The 23,522-nt window shown below is 33.9% G+C and overlaps 1 protein-coding gene and 1 non-coding gene across 2 annotated transcripts; one reads left to right on the forward strand and one right to left on the reverse strand.

Moving 5' to 3' along the window:
• The first annotated feature begins 918 nt into the window (after positions 1–918).
• LOC130948527 (uncharacterized) lies at positions 919–7,488 on the forward strand. The gene is made up of 24 exons (XM_057877288.1): positions 919–1,095; positions 1,607–1,824; positions 1,995–2,100; positions 2,207–2,311; positions 2,420–2,479; positions 2,590–2,668; positions 2,784–2,931; positions 3,070–3,193; positions 3,320–3,500; positions 3,702–3,730; positions 3,896–4,044; positions 4,243–4,345; positions 4,442–4,537; positions 4,632–4,693; positions 4,774–4,897; positions 5,209–5,271; positions 5,391–5,450; positions 5,542–5,703; positions 5,892–5,965; positions 6,055–6,148; positions 6,269–6,405; positions 6,505–6,585; positions 6,739–6,844; positions 7,352–7,488. Exons 1-24 carry the CDS (start codon positions 919–921, stop codon positions 7,421–7,423), a joined length of 2,610 nt encoding a protein of 869 aa, XP_057733271.1. The 3' UTR covers positions 7,424–7,488.
• An 11,319-nt stretch (positions 7,489–18,807) lies between these two features.
• Positions 18,808–18,915, reverse strand: LOC130952594 (small nucleolar RNA R71). The gene has a single exon (XR_009074774.1). It is a non-coding gene; the product is annotated as a small nucleolar RNA R71 (small nucleolar RNA).
• Between the last annotated feature and the right edge of the window lie 4,607 nt (positions 18,916–23,522).

Raw genomic sequence — 23,522 nt, forward strand, 5'->3', positions numbered from 1 at the left:
CCACGAACCACCGTCGCGCTATGCGACCTCTTCCACACGTCCCGTTGCCGACCTTCTTTTGTCGACGCCGTCGCCTACCGGCCCGACGCATCTGCACTGCCGCGACCCCCATCTGTTGGGACGCAGCCACCGCCGGTCCTCATTCGCGATGCACGATTAACTACTCCAATCCATGGCGACTCCTTCATTTGCGATGCATGGTCTCCGTGGCTTTCTCCTCGCAACGCACCATCACGAGTCTCTCACCGTACACACAACAATCGGTTGCTGCATGCACAAGATGGGATTCGAATCCCTGACACCTGCTTAACGAGTGAGCTGACCACTCGACCAACCCAAGCCAAAATTTTGGATGATTCTTTTTATTAGTTTTACATGATTCTTTTTCCTATGTTTTGTATGTTTTTTTTTTAAGATTTGGATAATTTTTTATTTTATATTTTGGTGTTTTTTTTAGCTTGCACTTTAATTTTTGTTGAAAAGAAAAATTAGGATTTACGTAATAAAGGATAAAAGATAAATTAAAGTGAAAAGAGGTAATTAATAATAATTAATTTTGTATTTTTAAAAAAATAAAATTTAATAATTAAAAATTAATAATAATTAATTAATATAAAATATAATTTAAATATGTTTATTGGCTTATTATTGGCTATATCTTCTTAGTTACCTAACGAAATTGATTATTAATTTCTGCACTCAATTTCTATGTGGACATACAATTGAGTGGTTCCAAGTATAGAATTAAGTGAATCCCCCAATATAGAGTAGCAAGGATAGGAATAGGGATGCCGTGCTTACATATACAAAATGCTCCACTATAAATATAGGGCGTCCATGCAAGTTTTTTCATAAAATAATTTGGTTGTTCTATTATTTTATATAAGAATAATAGTTGAATAATATAGTATTATTAAGATGATGAGAGTGGCAGTGGTGGGTGGTGGAATAAGTGGATTGGTTTCAGCGTATGCATTGGCCAAAGAGGGAGTGAATGTGACTGTTTATGAGAAAGAAGATTATTTGGGAGGCCATGCAAAAACTGTGAATGTTGATGGTATTGATTTGGACCTTGGTTTCATGCTCTTCAACCCGGTAATTTTAAGTCTCTACACATACAATTTTCATTCTTCTTATGTTAGTGTTGTTGCACTTTCATCTCAAAAAGCTTTTGGTTACTAGTTAATTAACTACTCTTCCATTGCCTTTAACTCTAGTTCTCTCATTTTGTTGGTATGCCTCAAAATGCTTACACACAAATTAGTCTTGGCCACATTATCCGAAACAGTAAGGGACGGAATCACGTTTATGGCTATGGGCCAAGTGTGCCCAGTGGATTTTAAAAAATATTTAAACAATACATAGTAATAAAATTTGTTTACTCCTACTAAATAATTAATTAAATTTCACCCTATTGTGTTATATATTGGACTTTACTCATCTACCTCGATTATATAGAAGCAACTCTAATTTAAAATTTAAATAAATTTGTTATAATAATATATGTAGTTGAAATTTTAGTCGCTAAAGGCATTTTTGTGACTTGAAATTAAGATAGATTATATTATAGAAAGTTGAAAATAATGTAATATGGGTTATTGAACAGGTAACTTATCCTAATATGATTGAATTCTTTGAGAATCTCGGAATTGACATGGAATTATCAAACATGTCATTCGCTGTGAGCCTTGATGGTGGCTGTGGCTACGAATGGGGCAGCAAAGATGGGGTCTCTAGCCTGTTTGCGCAAAAGAAAAATGTGATCAACCCTTACTTCTGGAAAATGGTTAGAGAAATTATTAAGTTCAAAGATGATGTTATAAGGCAAGTTATTCTTTATCTGTATCTACACTTTTTCTTTGCTTAAGTCCATTCTTTCACTAATGTGAGTAGGGTATAAATAACAACGATCGTTTTCATACACTTAGCAAGGGACTAATAATGGATAAGAGTAATACTAAGTTTGTTCTGTCTTTCTCCAATTATAAATGTAGCTATCTTGATATGTTTGACAACGAATTGGATATGGACCGCAATGAGACTTTGGAGAAATTCATAAAGTCAAAGGGTTATTCTGAATTATTTGTGAAGGCCTACCTTGTGAGTTCATTTCCATCTTATTATATTATTTTGATTTCTATAAATATCATTCCTTTGGTAAGTGACTCAGTGTATGATTATTAATTCTAACATGCAATGCATGTAGATTCCAATTTGTGGTTCTATATGGCCATGCTCTTTTAAAAGGGTTATGAGCTTTCCTGCTTTGTCAGTTCTCTCCTTCTGTCGCAATTTTCAACATCTTCAGCTAGTAAGGAGATAATTTTTATTTCAAATTTTATACAATAACGAATGAACTACTTTTAAATAAAATAAAAGACTTTTTTTGATGCACTTGATCCTTTTTTTATCTCTATAGTTCTTTGGAAGACCACAGTGGCTAACTATTAAAGGTCGCTCGCACACTTATATTAAGAAGGTAATCATTTGTAATGCTATGTGAAATTTTTAGTGTAACTTATACTAGATATCTTGTAGTTTAGGCTATAAATTAAGATTTTGAAATTAATTATTTGTTATAATAACCAGGTCAAAACAGAGCTTCTTGATAGAGGTGTTCAAATAATAGCTAATTGTGAGGTTGAATTGGTTTCATCATCAGAAAAAGGTGATTGATTTGTCCACTCCCTGATTAAGCTTTTGATATTTATTCATGCACACCTTTTTGTCAAACATTGATGATAATGACTAATTAAGTAACAAGTCTAGAAATATTATTGCAGGGTGTGTTGTGCAATGCAAAGATGGTTCCAGAGAAACATACGAAGGCCGTATAATTGCAACACATGCACCAGACACTTTAAGATTACTAGGAGATGAAGCGACATATGATGAGCGAAGAATTCTTGGTGCTTTTCACTATGTATATAGGTAGAATTCATCCTAACTCCTTACTACCTTCCGCACAGGGAACATGACAATGGAGCTTATAATAGTTATTTCTAAAAGTAAGAAAATTCATAAAAGGATATGATGATGCTCTCAAGTATTGTTGATCTCTATTGGCAGTGATATTTTTCTTCATCATGACAAAAGTTTAATGCCTAAAAACCCAAAAGCTTGGAGTGCAATGAATTTTCTTGGATTTCAGAATAATACAGCTTGTTTGACATATTGGCTCAACATTCTTCAGGTTAGCAATAATTTATATAGTGCGCGCTTTGTACATAAGCGAAGTATTCTAGAAGGCAAGTGATTCAAACTTAAGAAGTGAACTATGAATAAAACTTGTTGGTTGATCTTATATTCTGATTTGCAGAATATTGATAAAACAAGATTACCCTTTCTTGTAACTCTGAATCCAGAGCATACCCCAAAAAATACCTTGCTTAAGTGGTCAACTGGACATCTAATTCCATCAGTTGCTGCATTCAAAGCTGTACAAGAACTTGAAAGTATTCAAGGAAAAAGAAGAATTTGGTTTTGCGGTGCCTACCAAGGTCTTTTTTTTTACTTGGTTAAATTATTAAAACAAACAAAAAAAACATACACAAAAATATTATAATGAAATTCTAGATAGCTGAAACAAATTGGGCATATCTAATCATATTTTCTTTTTCACATACAACCATTGTTATGTTGAGAGATTTTGATGAACATTAAATACACATGTGATTTGAGCAAAAATTTGTGCTTTTCAGGTTGTGGATTTCATGAAGATGGATTGAAGGTAGTAAAAGCAAACTTGATTTAAATGAGAAGAAAACACATATTTTTTGTTGAAAAGTAATAATTTTTCGTAGATAAGACAATCGAGCCTCTTTTCTACATCAATAAAATCCAATATAAATTGCCAATTTCATTTCAAGAAAATATTTCATTTCCAAACTTTTAGGCTGGTAAGATTGCTTCATATGGCATTCTTGGAAGATGTTGTTCCCTTCAGACCAACCCAAAACACATGGAACCTTCTTGGAAGGAACTCGGAGCACGTCATTTCGTGACGAAATTCCTAGGTTCCTATATCACTACCGGATGTTTAACGTAAGTTCACTTCTCAAAGTGTGCAGACATTTATTATAAATATACTTCTTTTACACTTCAAGTTGTAAGTATCATATTCATACTCAATAATACTATTAAAACAATAGTTCCTTAAAATAATGGTATTCTAGAAGATTTTAGCATTGATTGTATCCTAGTTCTTGACTCACTTTATATCTTGCCGTGAGGAGTTTACAGTTTATTGGAAGATGGAGGAACAATGTTTACCTTTGAAGGAAATAATACGAAGAACTCTTTGAAGTGTGTTGTGAGAATCCATAGTCCCCAATTTTATTGGAAGGTATGTGCTTTTGTTGTAAGCATGAAGTGAAGTTAATGATTTTCATTTCTACTTTTTGTATGAAACTAAAATAATATTTTTTGTTGTGTTTGTCAGATTATGACGCAAGCTGATTTAGGCCTTGCAGATGCATATATTAATGGAGATTTTTCCCCTGATGATAAAGATGAAGGTCTTTTAAATCTTTTTATGGTATGTATATTCATTATTAGGATATACTTGACACATAACTGTGGGTACAAGACTTTAATATTTACTTCCATGTGTTTTTGAAATTTCGGTACAGATTTTCATCAAAGCAAGTAGAGATTCAACAAATGCTTCAAACTCAAAATTGAAAAAGAATAGGTAAGTTGATTATGATGTGTTGAAGTGTTGAAATTGTAACTGTATTTTTTTCAACCCTTTCTGATTTTTTATGTCTTCAGGGGTTGGTGGACACCAATTTTTTTTACAGCTGGTTTAGCATCTGCAAAGTTCTTCTTTAAGCATTACTTTAGGAAAAATTCTCTTAGACAAGCTCGTCGCAACATCTCTAGACACTATGATCTGGTATAAGATCAAGAACTACCAAAGTTACAAGTTCCATTGAAATTATTCTAAACGAGTTGCAATAATAAAAGAACTTTCTTACAACTTTCTATAACTAGAATTGAAAAGAGTTCCATGCATAAGTTATCATTTTTAGATTTGGAAGTTATTTTATGTCAACTAAAATCATTACTTGACAAGGAAGTGCTAGCGGAAATATTTAATATTTTACTTTTATTTGTTTTATTTTGTTTTCATAATTTATCTCAATTGTCTATATTTTTTTATATTAAAAATAATTCTCTTACACTTATTCTTTGGTTTGTTTCAAGAGTAATGAATTGTTTGCACTGTTCTTGGACGAAACAATGACATATTCATGTGCAGTGTTCAAGGCAAGACAACGAATTTCTGATATTTGAGTCCAACTTTCTTGTAAAAAATGTTTCTTCAATTTCTGTTATATCCCTTATTCACATTTTCTCTTATTTGTCTATTTGGATATCTGATATAGAATGAAGATGAAGATTTGAAAAATGCACAAATGAGAAAAATGTCTCTTCTCATTGAAAAAGTGAGTATCTTTGAATATTGTTTTATCAATGTATTTTGGTTGGTAAATTGTAAATGTACTTAAAATATCAACTTTGTTGAAATATATGAAGGCTAGGATAGACAACACACATGAAGTTCTTGACATCGGATGCGGATGGGGAAGTTTTGTCATTGAAATTGTCAAACAAACTGGATGCAAATGTACTGGCATCACTTTGTCTATGGAACAGTTGAAACTTGCAGAAAAAAGAGTTAGAGATGCTGGACTTGAGGTATATGAAAAGCTAATATGTTTTCATTAGTTTCTTAATATAAAATAACATAGTAAAGTGAAAAATACAAGCCAAATGGAATATGTTCGTGGTAGACATTAAATCCCCATATTTAATTATTTCATTTTACAATTGAGATCGTTGTGAGAATACTACTCATGCTAAGTGTTTTGAATTCATGATTTCAGGATCATATCAAACTTTTATTATGTGACTATCGCCAACTACCAAAGACATTCAAATATGATAGGATTATATCTGTGTGAGTAAATTTGTATTTTAACTTTGCAAACCTACATAGAATAGCAATATTTTTCAACATATTGCATAACATGTAGTATGGTATTTTAGTGGGATGATAGAAGCAGTTGGTCACGAATATATGGAAGAGTTTTTCGGTTGTTGCGATTCAGTGTTAGCAGATGATGGACTTCTAGTTCTCCAGGTATAACTTCTTTTTTGAAATGTTTAAATTATAAAAACTTCTATGACATAATACTTACTACTAGCTACTTTGGTATTTAAATTTTAACTAACTTTTGAAGATGATTATCTTACAACATAGTTCATATCGTATCCGGATGAGTCTTACGACGAGTACAGGCGAAGTTCCGAGTTTATAAAAGAATATATTTTTCCAGGAGGATGCCTACCCTCCCTAAGTAGGGTAACATCAGCCATGGCAACTGCATCAAGACTATGGTACAATTTATACGTTACTACAGAATCCAATAACCAAGAGCATATCTTTTCGTTATTCTGTTTTTTCAATGAAGAAATGAACATTCTTAAGTAATGTAGTGTGGAGCATGCTGAGAATATTGGAATCCATTACCATCAAACATTAAGGTGGTGGAGGAAGAACTTCATGAGAAAGCATAGGTATGTCATTAATTTTATTGGAACATACTTTATTAGATTGAAGTTAATACTTATACCATGCACTAGCTAATTGTTGAAATTTGTTATTTCTATTTTTTCTTATTCTATTACTTCTTACACTAACATTTATTTAAAAAAAAATTGTTCTGTCAGTGAGATTTTGGCTCTTGGGTTCGATGAAAAATTTATTAGGACATGGGAATACTATTTTGATTATTGTGCTGCTGGTTTTAAGTCACGAACACTTGGAGATTACCAGGTACTATTTATTGCATAGCTAAGTTACTATAGTACTATATAGACAATACTATAAAAATCTAGTAATAAAAATCTATTACACACAAGGCATAATTACTCATATAGTTAAGCAGTACATCCCGTAATATATCTAATTTAAATCATGTATCTTGTAACCAAATTTTTAATCTTTGAACTTGAAACTTTGGCCTCATAGGATAATTTAATTATCCCAATAATCCCACACCAAGGAAAATATTCATTTATGGGATTTTGGTTTGTGGAATGTTGTAGAATAAATCTAGACCTAAATCCTAAATCAAGAAAGAAATAATAGACTGTGTGTTCTTTAATTAAAATGATATTTATGCGGCTAGAATTTATATTCCTAATACTACTTATTAACAAAAAATAGGGTTCATTGATAAGGACAAAGGAATAAAATTAATCATAATTTGAATATGTTTCATAGAGTGAGAGTTGGGTCAAGTAAATTTAATTGGTTTTCATTTATGTACTATACATGTAGATGGTTTTCTCACGGCCTGGCAATACTAACACACTCAAAGATCCATACAGAAGTTGGCCCTCAGCATGTTAAGAATAAGCTATGACATATAATAGCATACCATATTTGAAGCTTCTTTAGTAACAAATGAAAATGGGTTAATTGGTGATTTTTGTTTTTCTTTTTTTGTACTTCATATTGCCAAAAATAAAGATGTAATTTTTATTTGGTGATTTTTCATAATTTTTGAATGTACACTTTCTATGATGAATAAATATTTGAAATAAATATATTATTGTTTGAAAATTATATAATATCATGATCATATGCTCCTTGGTAAACTAGTACTTAATATTATACTTGTAATCGTACGTGAAATTCTGCATATACAATATTTTCACTAAAAATAGTCATATAAATAATGGAGTTTTGAAAATAATTGGTAATATTTGTAATCAAATCCAATTAACTATCTTTAACCGTTTTTCTTCTCCTTCTGCTACATCTTTTTTTTTCTTTTTTTTAATATGTCTTCTCCTTTTTTTGTGTTTTTTCTTTTATTACTTTTTATTTATTTTTGTATTTTTAGAAATTTTATGAAAAAAGAATAAGAAGAATAAAGGAAAAAACAACAAAGAAAAAGACGACGACAACATAAAAAAATAAAAGGAGAAATATTTTTACAATAAACATAGAATTTTTTCTTTTGCAATAAACATATAAATCTTTTAAAGAAAATTTTTTTGAAAGCAAATACAAATTTTTTAATATTGAGTTACATATACATTATATGTACCTCACTTTTAGCATCAACGAAACCACAACAAATTATATTCAATTACTTAGTTTTTTTTTTCTTTCGTTTTTTTTGGCATAAATAAGACAATGGAGAGAGTTTGATGAGACAATGCTAGATTGTTGTGAATTCTTTAAAATGGTGTATTTTCTGTCAAATTTGTTAGATCTAATTTTCAACCATTTTGTGCAAGTGAAACCACTATATATTAAAGATTTCAGAAGGCATCTAATTAGCTATTTAAGTACTAATAGATCTATTATAATTTTATCATATCAATGATGTACAGTCAATTAGGTAACAGTAATAAGATAAGAAGAAGTACTTATCTATCTTTTTTTTCTCTTTTTTTAATATGTCTCCATTTTTTATGTATGTGTTTTTTTTTCTTTTAAGCAATAGGATAAGTGCAGAATATATACGTATGTCTGAGTGGTTTTAATGGGATGATTTTGGACTAATTTTATTTAACTTAGTTATTAAAAAGATTTGTTCATGTAATAGTCTGTTATATTTTATTGAAGAGTTTTATGCATGCATGTGCCAAGTATGTTTCTTCCATTCTTTTCTTTGTTCCTTTTTTTTTGTTTTTGTTTTTCTCCTTTTTCATCTTTCTTTGTTCTATTTTTTTTCTTCGTTCTCCATAATTCTTTCTCTTTTTTCTTCTTATTTTTTTCATTTTCTCAAGTTTAAAATTTGTTTTGTATATATTCAATTCAGTTTATTTATATTTGTGTAACATATTTGTTATTTAATCACACATATTATTTGTATTCTTTTATTTGAGACATATTTACTAATTTGTACGTAAAATAAACAAGATTTATTTAAGCAAGCAAACATGTTCTATTTATACAAATAAGCATGACTACTAGAATAAGGTCAATTAGTTACGGGAAAAATAGTAAAAAAATCATCGTTAATCTGACGCAAAATATAATTTGTGACGGATTAGGTACTGCATAGCAACCAATTCTTTTCTCGTTGATTTCAAGTTGCAAATATTTGAGGAAAACACAACAATCGCTAATCTATCGAAAAGTATTTTAGTGATCGAATTGATATTCTCAAATTCATCACTAAATTAAAGCTAATTCCATAGAAGAAATAAACTAAAAAGTAGTTGCCAATTGTCAATGAACTCTACTATAGCATATTTCTCGCTAAATCCAAACTAACTTCGTAGTAAAAATGGAATGCCTAGTCATCGCTAATTTGCAACAAATTATTACAAACCTAACTCGTCGCACAAGTTGACCACTAACGTGATCGTAAATATATCACATTTTGTAACAAATGTAAAGCTAATTTTTGAAAATTCTTAACTAAATTCATAGAAATTTTGTCGCTAAACCAAAATTATTCTAAATTAGAAAGCAAAGTTATAAAATAGTAGCTAATCTCCAAGAAAATAATATGTAGTTAATTAGTTGCAATACCATTGCAAATGTCATCATAAATTTCTTTCAAACTAGTAACAAATCGATATAGGTATTTAACAAATGTTTCAGTTGTAATGGAGTCTTTAATTTCTCACCATCGTCAACAGTGAATATATCGCTAATTGGTCAATAAACAAGCAAATTTTTATTGAAATAATTTCGTCGCTATGTTGTAACAATAATTAACAGCATAATAAATTTTTTATAACTATTACACGACAATTCCTCCTCTACTTGGTTGCCAATTTTCCCAAAATATTAATTAGAATACTAATTTTATCATTATATTAAAATAAACATCATATTATTTTTTATTTTAATAATTGAATTAAAAAAATCATAACACTTACAAATAAAATTAATTCAATAAATTATACATTCATATATTTACAAATACAATAAAATGACTCACAATTTTCAATGAACATGCATGCAAAAACTAAGAATTTTTTTTTGGCTTCTCACTTATAATTTGCAACAAACATGCATGTCATAACGAGGATTTTTTTTGTTTTCCATGGTATCTTCAATCTGATAAGGAAAAGACTAATCCGTCGTGGATCAGAACTCCATTTAAGAATTTATCACTGGCTAATGAACTGCATATACAAGGCAGAATCTTTTTTTTCCAAAGTTAAGAGTGAGACTCGAAACCGAGGCTAAGTCATTTGAACTATAGCTCATTGGCCAAAGTGGAATCTATTATAGAATAAACATTACTCAAAAAAATATTTTTATTTTATATCTGATTTGTGTTATGGTTCTAAGAATCAGACTAAATTAAACTATTTAACCTAATTGATCAAAATTCATTCACCTCGTCAATTAAGCCCAAAAATCAGTTAAACAATAGTAGTTCTAATGGCTAATTGATTAAATAATTCTTTCAAAAAATACATTTTACACAAAAATATATTATTTTATTATATCTGTTGACATTATGATATCATCGGATTTAGTGATGGACGTTACAGCAAGTTTGGTGTAAAATTCGGTCAAATCAAAATTAATTAAATAATAAATTAAATAGGAGCAAATATTGTTAGAAAATTTAGCAATCAAAATTTGATAATTTAAATATGATATTTGGACTCAATGAATTTTTTTGAGTCAGAAAACATAGTTTTCTAAATAAAAATGCGTACTGGAAATTTGACTGGCAGTACCGGCTGCGATCTGTCCGGTACTGTGGCTGAGAAAATTAATTAGAAGTGAATAATTTTAAGAAATAAGAATTTATAATTTGGGAAGATAGAAATATTTAAAATACGATTTAAAACTCTAATTTTGAAGGTTTTAGCCCAAAGTTGGGCCAACGGACTAAACCAAGTGAACCGGACTCAAGTGGGCCCAAGACCCAACATATATATAGCCTTATTAAGGCTATTCAGCAGCCACAACCCCCCATTTTCATGAGAAATACACTGAAATAGAAGAGAGGTGAGAGGGGAGGGTTCCAACTTCAATTTCAATCTTCAAACCACCATAACTTGAGCTACGGAGCTCCGATTGACGAGCCGTTTGTGGTCACGCATCACTCTTCTTCTCCCCTTCGAGGTAAGGTTTGTGGTGAGCATTTAACTCTCTTCTACCCAGTTTTGTTTTTCCTCTTGTATTTCGATCTTGGTTTGGATTTTGAAGAAATCTTGTGATTTTGGTTGTTTAGGGGTGCTCAAGTATGAGCCATTGGTGATATTCATCACAAAATTCATTGGGTTGAGGTAAGGAACCCTCCAACCCTTGTGATTTATCATTTTTCATAAATCCTAGGTTAATGTATATATGTGAAATTGGTTATGTTAGTGTATTTGGTGATTTTGGTGCACAACGGGAAGATTCAATTTACTTGTCGAACTTTGATGTGGAGGTTTAAGCTTGTGGGCCTTGGAGAAAAGAATTCAAGTTGGGTGTGAACCGTCATCATTAAGGTAGGATTTAGGCTTCATTTAAGTACCGTGTAGAGTGATGAGAATTTCTAGGCAAGATACCCCTAGGATTAAGTTTGGATTGTGTAGATGGTTGGTACTAATATGCATAGTTGATATGTAATGTAAATTAATGATTGGGTTGAGAATTGTGTGAATTTGTATGTTTGGTGTGTTGAGGATTTGATGAATTGGATAATGAATATTGGTTTATGGAATATGCATTTAAATTGTGAATTTGGGCCAAAGGCCGTGAATCTTGGGCCGGAGGCCGGAAAGAGGTAAGGAAGGTAAGTGATGATATAAGAGATTGGATGGACTTTAGATATTGAATGTGTGAATAATTGGTTTGGTTATTGAATAATAAAGTTTGAGAAATTGAGTTGTGGAATTTGATAGTTTTTGGTGAAATTGTGTAGATGAGATAGGTTTGGTTTTGGTTGAGTGTAATTATGTGAATGTGGTTGGGTTGGGGTCATTTGGATGAGTGAAAATGAACTTGGCTTGTGAACATTGGAAAAATTGGTGATTTCTATTTTTGGGTAAAAACTGATTTTGACCAATTTCGGCGGTCTGTAACTCGGTCCTCGGAGTTAGGAATTCTTCAAAATTAGATTTTCATGAAAGTTTAATCAACGATCTTTCCAACGGTTCTGAAATGGTTGAAAAAGGAATTTTGTAGAAGCAGTTATGTGTGTCGGAAGTTTGGGGTTCGGAAATGTAATCCTGCAGCTTTTTAACTTAGTAAAATTTTTGGTAAATGTACTCCGATGTGCACGCATGGTTGACGCGCACGCGTCACTCACGATTTTTACTCTCTCACACGTGCGTTTGGTCGACGCGTACGCGTCGCTATATTGATGCAAGTGCCCAGTAGAAGATCCAGAAAGTTGCGCTGGTACGGTGCTAGTTTTGTGTGAAGAGCATAAAACACGTCACTTCCTTTTTCTGCTTTCCACGCGTGCGCGTGGGCGATGCGCACGCGTGACCCTGTTTTCAGCAAAAGTTGATTTTTGAGTTCTTAAAGCTGAATTTCAGACTTCTAAGCCTCCATTTTCATCCTCTAAGTCTTAAATATTTATAGTATGCCTAGTAATGAAAAGAAGCTAGGACATGTGGTAACTTGTGGATGAAGTAAAGTGAGAATCAATGATGAATGATGAGTAATGATGATTGTATGAGTTGCTAAGGATGATAGTGGGAGTGTTATGTATGCCATGAGCCGAAGGGCTATGCTTGTTAGTGAATTATGGCTGGTTGTGTATTATGTTGTGAGCCGGATGGCTGTGATAAATATTGATTCATGGTGGAGTATGTATATGCATATGATTGAATGAGATAGAGGTGTCGGGTAAGAGGTGGTGGAAATGACCACTCGCTCTGGGTATATGACTAAGAAGTGTAGAGATATTGAGAATGTATGGGAAATGAATTAATGATTATGAAGGAATTGGAATAATAATGAAAATGAACTTGAACTTGATTGTTATATGCCTCCGGATAAGACGTCGTGGTGTCATCCACTTGCTCTGGGTAAGATGTAGTGGTGTTATCCACTTACTCTGGGTATGAATTGTGAATGAGTTGATGTGTGGAAATGAATTGTAATGATAATGAAAATGTGTTTCTGAATGTGAATCCGGGTAAGATGCAGTGGTGTTATCCACTTGCTCCGGGATAGTTTGAGGCTTCGGGTAAGATGCAAGTACTGTGTTCTGTCACCGCTTGCTTCGGGTCGAGAACTATAACACCGCCTGGGTAAGAGGCAGTGGTGAGGTTGTCCCCTACTCTGGGTACGCGGGTAAGATGCAAGGGTTGCGGCGTTGTCCCACTTGCTCTGTGTTTGGTGTTCCATCCACGGTTAGCTACCAGGACTTGTCGGGTTGGCTTTATAACCGACAGATGAGACTCATCAGCCATTGGGAAGGCATACATCATTTGCATATATTTGACTTGTTTAGGTTTGCCTATTTGTTTTGGATTGCTAAATTGTACAAACATGCTCTGTTACCTGATTATGTGCTACTTGTTCTACTTGTACCTTATTATGTATTACTTATTTGTATTGCTTGTGTTTGTACAACTGAGAGGTCTCTCATGCTGGTGTTGGTTGACGCTGAGGGCTGTTCTTGTTGAAATAGAATAATGATTGTTTAGTTTAAAATGATGATTACTGAATGAGATAATTTGAACTCCCTGGGTAGACGTAGTGAAGTGATTTCACTAGCTCCACGTGAGGATATGAAGTATTGATATAGAATTACTGAGACAGAATAACTGGTGATGGTTTGGCTTATAATTCTGATTCTAATTTGTTGGAGAGAAAGAAAGTTAGGAAGCATGAGGAAGAGGAATTAGATCTAGCATTCCCTTATGACATTTACCTGTCTATGGATTAGCGAAAATATAAGGTGAATATTGGGTGAAAGGACGTTTAGGATGCTTAGTGAGTTTTTATTACAATGCATTGTAGTTATTTGACATTTTTACCGTATTGGAAATCCATAGGTCGGGGGTTCTCATTCCGTATATATCTCTTATTTTTCAGATACAGGTCCAGGTGCCCAGAATTGAGCTGTGGTTCATATGAGAGATGGCAAAAATCTTTATACTCTCTACTTTATATTTTGCTTAGAATCTCTCCATCTTTATTTTGAAAAGCTTATATTATGTATTGAACTCTTTTGAACTTGCCTATAGAGGCTTTTATGTTTCTTTTGGGAGAGATTAGAAGATACTGTTGTCAACTACTTTCATACTGTACCCAAGCCGGCCTAAACTTCGCGGGTCGCGACTAGTGGCTATTTACTTATGTTATATATCTATATATCGTCCTTCTCTTATTCTCCTTTATGACTTTATCCTTATATCGCTTTCGACTTCACGTTTTATCTTTTAGTTGTCAATGCGTGAGTGATACGACTTCGCGATTTTATTTTTACTCTTTTCAGGCTTCTCGATTAATACTCCTTTCAATTATACTTATAATTATGTATTAAAAATCTACATGAGAGTCGTACCACCATAATATCATTGACTCATGACTCAAGCATAAGGATTTGAATATTAGAGTGTTACATTTGGTGACAGATTTTTTGATGATTATGAGTGAAAATTCGTTCCTGAAATAACTTAATGCAAAATTTAAAATTTCGTAACTAATTTTGATGGTAACGCAAATTAGTGAAACACAACGTTCAGGCAACATCCAACACCTTATTAGTGGATTTATTTGAGATTAAATCCAATGGTATAATTGTCTAAAATTCAAAATAAAAAACCCTCCTCCCTTATTTCTGCAACTTCTCTCCCTCTCCTCTCTCTTTCTCTCTCACCGTTTTCTCCCTCTCTCTTTCTCTCCCAGCGTTTCTACCGCCACGACCACCATTCATGTCCTCCTCTCTTCGCAGAAAATGAGTCCATCTTTTGCATTGTCCTAGCCAAGACACCAAAAGTCTAGACGTCGCTGACAGGATCCGTCACCGTCGTCACTGCTTTGTGGGTTGCTGTTGTCATTGTCCACTGTCGTTCCTCCTCTAGGTTGGTATAAATTCTCCCCATTCTACAATTTATTAATTTTTTGTTAAAAAAATCCTAGGTTTAGTTTTTAATTTTTTATGTATTTTTATATGTATTTTATTAATTTTGTATAAAATACAAGTCTATTTGAAATTTTATATGTTTTTGAAAATTTTTATTTTGAATTTTGTGTTTAAATTTTGCTTTATTTTTTAATTTACTACTTACGATATTTTGGTTTTAAAATTGAAGTTTAAAGTTTAAAATTTATAATTTATAATTTTTTGAAAATTTGTGTTTAAAATAATTTAATCAATTTAGGTTGTTAATTAAGGTTAACATTATTTTTTAATTAGATTATTTTAGGCCAATTAGGTTTTATAGTTTAAATTAATATATTTTTATCAATTAGGTTTGTTAGATTAATTAAGTTTAATGACTTTTTGAATCATTTTTACCAAATAAATTTAATAAGTTGTCTTTTTTATTAGGATTGTGTTATTTTTTTTTGTGATCCACTGGAGTTTGCATCTTTTAAATTTTTTGTTGTTATATTTCATGGGTTATTGCATCTTTTTCTCTAAATATAATTAATTGTTTAAATTTTATGCCAATTTTATTTTTTCTATGATAGAGTTTTAGGACGAAAGTGGGAGACGGTTACCTAGTGACACCTTTTCAAAAACATTGTTTACTAGAAAATTGTAAAATAATAAAGGAATGTATACCAGAACGTTTAAGATTTGATGTTTGTTTAAATGTGTATTTACTTTAATTTATATTTGCAATTGTTTCTTAGGTGAAAATTGATAAATTTTTTTGTAGAGCTCTTTGAATTAAGAGAAAATTCTGCCGAATTTTTATTAAAATTGTTTAAAGACATGTTTGGTTTGTGAAAGCATGAAAATTATATTTGGTACGGTGGAGGTTTCTAATTTTATATAAAATTCTACTGAAATTTTTAAAAAATCATATTAGTTGAATTTCAGATATTTTCAGTAATAAGAAACCTAGAGACCAAAATATATCTTTTTTCTCAATTAAGCCCCTCGGATCTTCTTTCTTTGGCTTATTATTGTCACTATGATTGGTTTATACTGTAATAAACTCAGCGTTACACATAATTGAATGATGAAATTAAAAACAAAAAATTTAGTACATTGAATGAATTAATTATAAATTTCAAAAAAATTGTTGACTATTATATCTAAAAAATTAAAAACAAAATTAGTACATTCACTTTTATTATCATTAAGCTAAGTACATGTAAATTAAAAGTGTAAACTAAAACCTTTTTCTTCCATTCGCTTTTGTTGCAACATTCATCAGTAATAGCACACTTTCTGAGTCAAGATTTGATTTGATAGCTTATGATGATAAACATAATTAATTATTTTTTATTATAATTAACTATTATGATAAACAATGTAAGAATTAATCAAAGATGACCAAATTAACAAGATGAGATTATACAAATCAGTATCATTAAGAGGAATATCATGAAAGATATCAAGTCAAACTTAAAAATATATTATCATAAATGTTTGGACAGTTGTTGCACATTATAAAGATAAAGAAGAAAAGTATTTCTACTTTAATGTCAATAGAATCAACTCATAAATAGTGCAATGGTCAGTTGATGAAAATGAAAAACCATTGATAAACTACTATTTTATAGTTTATATGGTGTTTAATTGTGTGGTTTTGTCATGATCCTTACCCACTTATTCATCAATTTAGCATGCATTTAGATTTCCTTCCTGAATTTATTACATGTTTGAAAATTGCTTCCTAGAGACTTTAATTATTTAATTTTAATTCTCTTTTATTCCATTCGATGTCGTAATCTGTGTGTCAAGTGTTTCAGGCTTTATAGGGCATGAATGAGACGGAGATTGGAGAGGAAGCTAGCAAAAATGGAAGGAACACAAGAATTTGAGGAGATAACCAGCGAAAAGTGACGCGGTCGCATGGCTCACGCGACCGCGCGAAGGAGCGCAAATCGCAGTGACGCGGCCGCATGGCTTGCGCGGCCGCGCGGATTGGAAAGCACAAGCAACGCGGTAGCTTGGATGACGCGAACGCGTGAAGAGGAAAAGCGCAAGCGACGCGTCCGCATGGACGACGCGATCGCGTGACATGCGCGATCTGCATAATCTGCAGAATCCGAAACCAGCGATTTTGGACCCTATTTCGGCCCAGTTTTCGGCCCAGAACAGCAGACTAGAGTCGGAGAATATGTAGAAACAACGAAGACACATTCATTTAGTAGTTTAGATCTAGTTTTTCACTCTCTTAGGTTTTCTCTCTATAGCTTTTAGAATCTTAACTTTCAATTGGTCTTAGCATTGGAATATTGAGAAGAGTTATTTCCTCATCAAGACTTCATCACTCTAGTTTGTTCTCTTAACTTGGTTTTATTCTTCCATGTTCTTTGTTATGTTCAATATTGTCATTCATATACTTTTATGATTAATTAATGCAAGGATTATTTCTTTTTAATTTAAATTCAATTCCAATAATCATGTCTTCTTTTAATTCCCTTTCATGTGCCATGGATTCTTTATTTACAATGCGTGAGTAGTTTCATTACTTGATGGGGAATTGATTAAAAGGAACTCTTGAGTTGGAAGGATTGAAGAAAAAATTTGTAGTTGGGTTAATTGTTGGATTGCTATCCTGTCACTAACGCCAATCCCTTTGAACTAAGTGGGTTGTAACTCGTGAACAGATCTGGCATTCCAACTTGTTTGACTTTCCCTTACCTAGTAAAGGATAACCAAACAGAGTAACCATTAATTATAAATCAATCTTAAAAATCATTCCATCAATGATAGAGATTTTAACCAATCAATTCCCAGTCAAGGCTTTTATTTATATTATTTAAAATTTCTCAATTTAAATCCCAATTTACTTAGCTCAACTTTTTGGAATATCTGATTAATAAAACAGCACACTTTTCTGCAACTCGTTGGGAGACGACCTGGGACTTAAAACTCCCAGTAATTTTAATTTAAACTTTTTGTGACATATTTCTAAATTGATAGGCAGATTTTCGGTGAGTTAAGAACTATACTTGCAATGTAACCATTTTAATAAATTTTTAATTCACCAGCTTCTACACTCCATCAATTTTTGGCGCCGTTGCCGGAGAGTTGCAATAGAGTGCTAATTTTATTAATTAGAATTTATTTACTTGCATTTTATTTAATTTTGCTACTATGAGCTGCATGTTTCTTCTATCAAATGACACGTTCACTTCCTGATCCGCGCTTGCTAATATTCGATCCTGAAATTGAAAGAACAATTTCACGAATAAGGCGAGAACAACGTAGGTTAGTCCGCTCTGAGGGCGGATCTGAAAGTGAATCTGAGGAAGAAACCAGCCCCCGTTCTACTGATTTGGTTGTTTTACGTGCAGAAAACATGGCAGCTAGAAGAGTTACCATTCAGGAGGAAGGAGCTCCTGATTTTACAATACAACCGTTTCAAGCGCATCATCCAGTGGTAGCTACGGATTTTGAAATAAAGACCGCACTGCTAAATTTGATGCCCAAGTTTCATGGCCTACCTGCTCAAGAGCCTATCAAGCACTTGAGAGATTTCCAGGCAGCCTGTTCTACTGTCAGGCGTGATGGCACTGATGAAACTTCAATTCTGCTGAAAACTTTTCCGTTCTCTCTTGAGGGAAAAGCAAGAGAGTGGTACTACACTCAACCTCTAGCAAATGTATCCAACTGGGATACACTCAGAAAGGAGTTTCTGGAGAAATTCTTTCCATCTGAAGTTACTGATAAACTGAGGAAGGATATCTCTACAATTGTTCAGGATGACAATGAGACTCTCTTTGAATACTGGGAGCGCTTCAATAATCTTCTGGAAGCATGCCCCCACCACATGATTGACAAGATCGTGCTACTCAACTATATCACACAAGGTATGAGGCCCCAAGATAAGACCACATTGGAAAGTGCCAGCAATGGGTCTATGAAGAAGTACAAGACCACTGATGAAGCTTGGCAATTGATCAGTGATTTAGCTGAATCTACTCGGAACCACAGACAGAAGCAAGGCCGTTCAAGCGCCGTTGCAGAAGTATCTTCTGGCATAGAGACTGCTGCTCTAAATTGAAACATCTGTGAAATGACCAACCTGCTGAAGCAAATGCAGTTAAATCAACAAGCTCAGCAAGCTCAACCGCAGCAAAACCAACAACTAGTTCCACAAAGAATTTGCGAAATTTGTGCTGATTACAGTCATTACACTGATGAATGCCCGCAGCTCCAACAAGAAGACAACATGGTGGCATCCACTCACAACTTCTATGACCGCCCCAACCAAGGGTACAATCAAAGTGGAAATAATAACCATGGATGGCAGGACAATTCAAACCAGAATTGGAGGGACAACAATAATAGGGGAGGCAGAGATAATCAGAAAAATCAGAGGTGGAATAATTACAACAACAGGCAGCAAAATCAACCTTACCGAGCACCTCACCTGAGGCAAAACCAAGGACCACCGAACAATCAGCAGCAAACTTCTCAATTTACTCATTCTTCTGTATCTTCTAATGAAGATTTATTACAAGCTTTTGAGAAAAGACAACTGGCCATGGAAAATACCATCGTGAATAGTATTAACGCCAGTCTGAATGGTTTCATCTCTACTCTGCAAGCTTTTATGACACAACTTGGTTCAGCACAAAATTCCAGTAACCAACCTTCAAGCACCACTGGAATCCCCTCTCAACCATTACCCAATCCAAAGGGAGGCATTAATGCCATCACCCTGAGGTCCAGAACCACACTGCAGGAGAGGAATCAGGAGGAACCAAGCTCACCAGAATACGCCTCAGCTGAAGAGGTGGTAGAAATCGAAGATGTTGAAGAGGAAGAGGATATACAGGACATAGCTGAAGAAGAGATAGCTCAACCACAGGAAGAAGCACAAAAAGGTGCAGGCACCACAGAAAACACTAATCCCATTCCATTTCCACAACTTGCAAGGAAGCCTAGGAAGCAGCTGGAACCTGATCCTAAAATGGTAGAAATATTCAAAAAGGTTGAGGTAACTGTTCCCCTTTTTGATGTTATTCAGCAGGTACCTAAATATGCAAAGTTTCTAAAAGACTTATGTATCCATAAAGACAAAATTAATGAATTAGAAACTATTCCTTTAGGTAGTTCTATATCTGCTTTAATGGGAGGATTACCTGAAAAATGTAGTGATCCAGGTCCTTGCATAGTTAGTTGTACTATTGGTGGTGTAGTAATTTATGATTGCATGTGTGATTTAGGAGCATGCGTCAGTATAATGCCTTTGTCTATATATGATGTTTTAAGGCTCCCTCCCTTAAAAAGGTCGGCAGCTCGTTTTGTGTTAGCAGATAAAAGCATTATTACAGTGGCTGGAGTTGCTGAAGATGTTTTGGTGAACATTAAAGGGCTCACATTTCCCACTGATTTTTATATCTTGGAGATGTCCCATAATGATTCAGATAAGCCATCATCAATCCTACTTGGAAGACCATTCCTGAAGACATCAAAATTCAAATTGGATGCTTTTTCAGGGACATACTCCTTTGAAATAGATGGCCGCAAATAGTAATCTTCAATCTGAATGGAGTCATTGACAACCCCCTAGAAGATCGTTCTATCTTCCAGTGTGATGTCATAGACGAAAGTGTGGCTGAAGTTCAAAAAGAAGAGTTTGAAGAGAGGCACACTGGACAAGGTCCAAGTGTGGGGACCCTCTTAACTGACAATGAGAACACTTCGCCATTTTCACAAGCCCCAGATAACCCAGAGCTTGCCCATGATCAAAAGTTAGAATTGAAACCTCTCCCTTCACATCTCAAATATGCTTACCTTGAGGATGAGCAGAAGCTTCCGGTTATTATTGCAAGAGAACTGACTTCTCAACAAGAAGAGCAGTTACTTGATGTACTGAGGAAGCATAAGAAGGCAATTGGGTGGAGTTTGGCAGACATAGTGAGAATCAACCCTCAAGTATGCGAGCACAGAATATTTTTAGAAGAGGGAGCAAGACCTGTCCGTCAACCGCAAAGAAGATTGAATCCCACCATCTTGGAAGTTGTCAAAAAGGAAGTGACCAGACTATTAGAGGCAGGTATCATATATCCCATTTCAGACAGTGAATGGGTAAGCCCAGTACAAGTGGTGCCCAAGAAATCTGGAGTCACTATAGTGAAAAATGAACATGGAGAGCTCATAGCAACTAGAGTTCAGAATGCTTGGAGAGTCTGCATTGATTACAGGCGTCTCAACCAAGCTACTCATAAGGATCACTACCCACTTCCATTCATTGATCAAATGCTGGATCGCTTGTCAGGTAAATCACATTATTGCTTTTTAGATGGTTACATAGGTTATTTCCAGATTCATATAGCTCCTGAGGATCAGGAAAAGACTACTTTTACATGTCCTTTTGGGACCTATGCTTATAAGAGAATGCCCTTTGGCTTGTGCAATGCACCAGCTACTTTCCAAAGGTGCATGATGAGTCTTTTCTCTGATCTTATTGAGGACTGTATGGAAGTTTTTATGGACGATTTTAGTGTTTATGGTGATTCTTTTAACCTTTGCTTAGATGGATTATCTAGAGTATTAGATATATGTATTAATACAAACCTTGTATTGAATTTCGAAAAATGCCACTTTATGGTAAAGCAAGGGATTGTATTGGGACATGTGGTATCTAATAATGGCATTTTTGTAGACCCAGCAAAGGTGAATGTTATTTCTAGTTTACCTTACCCCTCTTCTGTGAGGGAAGTCCGTTCGTTCCTTGGCCATGCAGGTTTCTACAGGAGATTTATTAAGGGCTTTAGTAAGGTGGCACTTCCCTTATCCAGATTACTACAAAAGGATATTGAGTTCGAGTTTAGTGAGGATTGCAAACAAGCGTTTGATAAGCTAAAGACTGCTCTAACTCAAGCTCCAATTGTGAGAGGACCCGACTGGAGCCAGCCATTTGAAATCATGTGCGATGCTTCCAACCATGCAGTAGGAGCAGCTCTGGCTCAGCATGAAGGTAAGAATCCTTTTGTTATTGCCTATGCGTCTAAGACTTTAGACACTGCCCAATCCAATTATACAACTACTGAGAAAGAGCTACTTGCTATTGTTTTTGCTCTGGATAAATTCCGGGCTTATTTACTTGGTACTAGAGTAGTAGTGTATTCGGACCATGCAGCTCTAAAGTATCTATTGGCTAAAAAGGAATCCAAACCAAGACTTATACGTTGGATACTGCTGTTACAAGAATTTGATTTAGAAATCAAGGATAGGAGTGGTAATCAAAATTTAGTAGCAGACCACTTGAGTCGCCTTGAACATATTAAGGACGATTCTACTCCTATAGATGATAATTTTCCTTTTGACAACCTGCAAGCAGTATCTGAGGTAGTCCCTTGGTATGCACCTGTTGCTAATTATTTAGCTAGCCGCACATTTCCTCCACATTTTTCTAAACATCAAAGAGACAAGCTAAAAAGTGAGTCTAAATATTATATATGGGATGACCCATATTTATGGAGATGTGGCGCTGACCAGATAATTAGACGTTGTGTACCTCAATCAGAATTCCAGTCTATTTTAGAGGCCTGTCACTCATCTGAGAGTGGAGGACATTTTGGCCCTCAACGAACAGCTAGAAAGATCTTAGACTGTGGATTCTGGTGGCCTACTCTTTTTAGAGATGCTGTTGAGTTTTGTAAATCTTGTCATCCATGCCAGAAATTTGGTAACATATCCAAGAGGGATGAGATGCCTCAACAATATATGCTTTTCTGTGAAATTTTTGATGTTTGGGGCATTGACTTCATGGGTCCATTTCCAAATTCTAGTGGATATTTTTATATATTGTTAGCTGTAGATTATGTTTCCAAATGGGTAGAGGCAATTCCTACCCGCACTGATGATGCTAAAACTGTTGTTTTCTTTGTGAGAAACCATATTATATGCCGCTTTGGATCACCACGAGCGATCGTGAGCGATCAAGGGACCCATTTTTGTAACAGGAGACTAACAGGATTGATGAAGAAGCATGGGATAATCCATAAAGTTGCAACATCTTACCATCCCCAAACTAATGGGCAAGCCGAGGTGTCAAATAGAGAAATTAAACGTATCTTGCAAAAGATAGTAAAGCCTCACAGAAAAGACTGGAGCACCAGACTACAAGATGCACTGTGGGCATATAGAATAGCATACAAGACACCCATTGGGATGAGTCCCTTCCGCTTAGTTTATGGAAAAGCTTGTCATCTTCCAGTTGAAATCGAACACAGAGCCTTCTGGGCAGTTAAAGAGTGCAACATGGAAATTGAGAAGGCCGGAGCTGAAAGGAAGTTGCAACTGCAGGAACTGGAGAACCTTCGCCTAGAAGCTTATGAAAACTCCAGAATATATAAGGAAAAGATGAAAGCTGTGCATGATCAAAACATCAAGAAGAGAGAGTTCCAACTTGGAGATTTTGTTCTCCTT

The sequence above is a fragment of the Arachis stenosperma genome, chromosome 9, assembly GCF_014773155.1.
Source record: "Arachis stenosperma cultivar V10309 chromosome 9, arast.V10309.gnm1.PFL2, whole genome shotgun sequence".
Taxonomy (NCBI): domain Eukaryota; kingdom Viridiplantae; phylum Streptophyta; class Magnoliopsida; order Fabales; family Fabaceae; genus Arachis; species Arachis stenosperma.

Coding starts and splice junctions, on each gene's coding strand:
- LOC130948527 (XM_057877288.1), top strand. CDS start 919: ATGATGAGAGTGGCAGTGGTGGGTGGTGGAATAAGTGGATTGGTTTCA. Junction 3,501..3,701: donor GTTTTGCGGTGCCTACCAAG/GTCTTTTTTTTT, acceptor TGTGCTTTTCAG/GTTGTGGATTTCATGAAGAT. Junction 6,845..7,351: donor GAACACTTGGAGATTACCAG/GTACTATTTATT, acceptor CTATACATGTAG/ATGGTTTTCTCACGGCCTGG.